Below are 5147 nucleotides of genomic sequence, written 5' to 3' on the forward strand. Positions count from 1 at the left end.
AGCCACCCTGCCCAGTTAACTTTTGTATTTTTAGTAGAGACGAGGTTTCTTCATGTTGGCCAGGCCTGACCTCAGGAGATCCACCTGCCTCGGCCTCCCCAAGTGCTGGGATTACAGGCGTGAGCTACCACGCCTGGCCCTAGATCATTTAAGTCTTTAACAAAATCCCGTTTCTTCTCATTCCTTAGTCCTTTCCCAGCCGTTGCAAAAACAAACAAAAAACAATATACCTGATGGTATTGTTAGTGCTGGGAAGAAGCAGAGTGAGGACAGAATGTGCTTGCAAATGGTATTTCTCAACCCCAGTTGGTCTGTTTTCTTTTCAGGCGTGCAGTTTGCAGAAGCTGTTTGCTGTGGAAGAGGAGTTTGAAGATGAGGTAGGGAAGTGTTGGTGATCAGAGGTGGCAGATGAAGTCTTAAAATGTAAACACTCAGGTTCAGGGCCGGGCCCGGTGGCTCAAGCCTGTAATCCCAGCACTTTGGGAAGCCGAGACGGGCAGATCACGAGGTCAGGAGATCGAGACCATCCTGGCTAACACGGTGAAACCCCGTCTCTACTAAAAAATACAAAAAATTAGCCGGGCGAGGTGGCGGGCGCCTGTAGCCCCAGCCACTCAGGGAGGCTGAGGCAGGAGAATGGCGTGAACCCGGGAGGCGGAGCTTGCAGTGAGCTGAGATCCAGCCACTGTACTCCAGCCTGGGCGAGAGAGCGAGACTCCGTCTCAAAAAAAAAAAAAAACACTCAGGTTCAGAACATTTTGGAGTAGCCTGTACCAGCCTCCTTTTAGTTGATATGTGTATGTTTTTACCTGTGAGATGCTGAGAAGTGATGAGAAATGTAAACAACCTACTTAAGTGTCTTAGAAACAAAAAACCAGAGAGATGAGTTGCCTAATTGTCATACCTTTCATTTATAAGGGCCCTTTCCTGGAAGCTGTGTCATCTAGCTGATTTAATTCACCTCAGTGATAACATATTTGTGGTGGGAAAGGCAGTGTACGTAGAGCCAGAACCGTGTAACAGACAGCATAGTTACTGGATAGCAGGAGGCCAGGGGTCAGCAATTGGCTATGTGAATCAGGGCAAGTTCCTTTATTCTCTAGTCTTCTGTTTTCTGCAATATGAGGGATGCTCTTCTGTCTCAGATTTCTTTCTTTCCCTCTGTCTAATCACAAGATAAGGGGTGCGACTAGATCCAGAGCTCACACATTAGAATTACCCTTGTCTAGGCCCTATCATACACCAATTAAATCAGAATTTCTGAGAATGGCCCAGCCAGGGATATTTCTTTTTTTTCTTTTCTTCAACATTTATTTTAAGTTCAGGGGTACATGTGCAGGTTTGTTACATAGGTAAACATGTGCCATGGTGGTTTGCAGCACAGATCATCCCATCACCTAGGTAATAAGCCCAGCATGCATTAGCTATTCTTCCTGGTGCTCTCCACCTCCCTGCCTGTGGCAGCCCCCAGTATGTGAACTTCTTTCTTTTTTTGGAGACAAAATCTCTTTCTGTCACCCAGGCTGGAGTGCAGTGACACAATCACGGCTCACTGCAACCTCGACGTCCCAGACATAAGTGATCCTCCCACCTCAGCCTCCTCAGTAGCTGGGCCTACAGGTGTGTGCCACCATGCCCAGCTAATTTTTTTTTTTTTTTTTTGTAGAGACAGGGTCTTACTAAGTTGCCCAGGCTGGTCTCGAATTCCTGGACTCAAGTGATCCTTTTGCCTCGGCCTCCCAAAGTACTAGGATTACAGGTGTGAGCCCAGCAGGCCCGTCCTGATTTTTGGTTTTACAAATAATTCACAACTGCCGTTTTGTCAAGGAGATGTGTCCTTGTCTTTGTCTTTCAGCTTTGGAGGTACGTGATTACAGGCTGAAAAGGTGACTGTTAAAATGACCCTCTTGGGTCTTACCAGGTGATGATGGGACTGCTAGGCAAGTAATTTACTTTCCTCTAGTAAAGGACTCTGACAGCTGAAGTTTCTGTTCCCTGAAAATGGCAGATCAGTCCCTTCCCCCTTCCTAAAGCAGATGACATCATGTCTGAGAGTGAGCTCTTTGGGAGAAAAAAGATCATCAACCTCCAGAGTCATCAGGATTTTATTACTGCTATAGTTCTGGTCATTATTATTATTGTTGAGTTCTGTGGTGGTCCTGCCTGAGTATGAGACTCACTTAATAATGCACAAAGCAGGAAAAAGCCTTTCTCTTTTTTTTTTTTTTTTAAAATCCTTTCTCTAGCCCAGACAATCCAGTGCGGCAGCAGAGGGTGAGGGTGGTGGGGACCCTCCTGTCAGTTAAATCAGCAGTTCTGACTCAAAACCACCCTCAGAAGAGGTCTGTTGCTCTTGAAGGTGTCAATCTCACCTTGCTTCCCAACTGGAATCTATACTTTATTTAACTTGCCTGAAAAGCTATATTTAACTTCTGCCTTTTTTGCTGGCTCCAAGGCCTCTCTGGCTTACTGAAGGGTAGCTATCTCTGTGGTGTGTGTGTGTGTGTGTGTGTGTGTGTGAAAGAGAGAGCACACGAGTGCGTATTGGGGATGAAGAGTGAGCTAAGGACAGGCAGCATGACCAGCTGGATAGATCCCTGTTTACATAACAGGCCAGACATCAGAAAGTGGTCTCGTTGAGATGGTGGTTGTGTGACCTATGGTGGTTTGTCTGACTTCTTGGTGCCCTGGAACGTTTGCTTCTCCTGCTGTCCTCGTCTAACTGCCCGTCTCCCCACCCATGAAGACTGAAGAAAGAGAAGCTACCTGAAGACTTAGCCTTGGATTGGAGTGTTTTTTGTTTTTTTTTAGACGGAGTCTTGCCCTGTCGCCCGGGCTGGAGTGCAGTGGTCGGATCTCAGCTCACTGCAAGCTCCGCCTCCCGGATTCTCCTGCCTCAGCCTCCGGAGTAGCTGGGACTATAGGCGCCCGCCACCTCGCCCGGCTAGTTTTTTGTATTTTTAGTAGAGATGGGGTTTCACCATGTTAGCCAGGATGGTCTCGATCTCCTGACCTTGTGATCCGCCCGTCTCGGCCTCCCAAAGTGCTTGAGCCACCGCGCCCGGCCTAGATTGGAGTGTTTTTGATAGAGCCTTGTGTAGGCCCATGGGTGAGGTCAGAGGTGGTAAGAGACAGAGAAACCACCATTGCCTTTCATGCTTTGGTTTATTTTTATTTTTCTTTCTTTCTTTCTTTCTTTTTTTTTTTTTGAGACAGTCTCACTCTGTCACCCAGGCTGGAGTGCAGTGGCACGATCTCGGCTCACTGCCAACCTCTGCCTCTCAAGTTTAAGCGATTCTCCTACCTCAGCCTCCTGAGTAGTTGGAATTACAGGTGTGCACCCCCATGCCCAGCTCATTATTTTTAGTAGAGACATGGTTTTGCCATGCTGGCCAGGCTGGTCTCGAACTCCTGACCTCAAGTGATCCTCCTACTTTGGCCTCGCAGAGTGCTGGAATTATAGGCATAAGCCACCATGCCCGACCCTCATGCTTTGGTTTCTTTCAAGTGTCTACACACAAACATACATGCCATGTGCCTGAACAGTAAAAGCAGAGGGGTTCTTGATTTCCAGATGCCAAGACCTACCATCTCTGCTTCCTTGTAGGATTTCTTATCTGCTGTGGAGGATGCAGAGAACCGGTTTGCTGGCTCACTGCCTGTGAATGCTGGGCGTCTGAGACCTGTCTCTTCTAGGTCACAGGAGACTGTGCAGGCACAGTCCTCCAGGCTGCTGCCGTTACACCCTACTGCTCCCTCAGAGGCTTTGGGCCTGCCAGACCTGGACCTCTGCCTCCCTACCTCCAGCATGCCCAGTGCTGACAGCCGTCCATCATGCATAGGAACAGCTCCCCTAAGGCCTGTCTCTACTTCCAGCAGCTGGATTGGCAATCAGAGAAGAGTGACAGTGACGGAAGTGCTCAGAGAGCCAGCAAGACCTCAATCCTCAGCCCTACACCCCCTACTCACCTTTGAGAGCCAACAGCAGCAAGTTGGTGGCTTTGAGAGGCCTGAACAAGACGACTTTGATAAAGTCCTGGCAAGCATGGAGTTGGAGGAGCCTGGCATGGAGCTGGAATGTGGAGTCAGCAGTGAGGCCACACGAATCCTGCCTGCCCAGCAGCGGGAGCGTTCAGTATTGGTTAAAAAGGCCTGGCTAGTTGATCTGAGTGGATCTTGCCAGAAGGAGCCCATGCCTGCCACCCACACAGCGGGCATCGTGTCAGCCCAGGATGAGTCCCTAGATCCTGTCGTCCAATGTAGGACTCCACGACCCCCCTTGAGACCTGGTGCTGTGGGTCACCTTCCTGTTCCAACTGCCTTAACAGTTCCCATTGAGCAACCCCACTGGAAAATCTGTCCACAAGGCCCCCCTGTTCAAGCACTTCAGCCTCTCCAAGCTGCTAGAGGGACCATTCAGAGCAGCCCTCAAAATCGTTTCCCTTGTCAGCCATTCCAGTCTCCAAGTTCCTGGTTAAGTGGCAAAGCTCATTTACACAGACCTCGAACTCCCAACTCAAGCTGTTCTACTCCCTCAAGGACTAGCTCTGGATTATTTCCTCGGATACCCTTACATCCCCAAGCTCCACTCTCTTCCATTGAGTCTCCTGTTGGTACCCCAAAAGGTCCCCAGGGAGCTCTGCAGACACCCATAGTCACCAACCACCTGGTGCAGCTGGTCACTGCTGCCAGCCGGGCACCCCAGCAGCCCACTCATCCCTCCACCCGAGCCAAAACTCGCCGTTTCCCCGGCCCAGCTGGAATCCTGCCTCACCAGGTGAGTGAGCTGACTTTCTAGGATTTGGGGGACAAGGGAGAGAAGCAGGGTTCCAGCATTGTCCAGCCCTAGCATATCTTCCCTCCTGCAGGGAAGAAAGGAAGGAAGTGCAGAGAGGCTTTTCAAAGCTGTAGGAGAAATAAAAGGGAAGAATTGAATGCTAGAAAATCCACCGTGAGGCCGGGCACGGTGGCTCAAGCCTGTAATCCCAGCACTTTGGGAGGCTGAGGTGGGCGGATCACAAGGTCAGGAGATCGAGACCACAGTGAAACCCTGTCTCTACTAAAAATACAAAAAATAAGCCGGGCGCGGTGGTGGGCGCCTGTAGTCCCAGCTAGTCAGGAGGCTGAGCCAGGAGAATGGCGTGAAC

At 49.9% G+C, this 5147-nt stretch overlaps 1 protein-coding gene across 1 annotated transcript in view; it reads left to right on the plus strand.

Annotated features, from left to right (window-relative positions):
- The window catches only part of LOC105510405 (chromosome unknown open reading frame, human C17orf53), a 43207-nt gene that overhangs the window by 14477 nt on the left and 23583 nt on the right, over positions 1-5147 (plus strand). Inside the window, exons 2-3 of the mRNA XM_011940166.1 lie at positions 327-377; positions 3608-4777. Of these exons, the coding sequence (XP_011795556.1) occupies positions 327-377; positions 3608-4777 (1221 nt within the window). The remainder of the gene's footprint in view (positions 1-326; positions 378-3607; positions 4778-5147) is intronic.

This window comes from Colobus angolensis, unplaced genomic scaffold (assembly GCF_000951035.1).
Source record: "Colobus angolensis palliatus isolate OR3802 unplaced genomic scaffold, Cang.pa_1.0 Scaffold187, whole genome shotgun sequence".
NCBI classification, from domain to species: Eukaryota; Metazoa; Chordata; class Mammalia; order Primates; family Cercopithecidae; genus Colobus; species Colobus angolensis.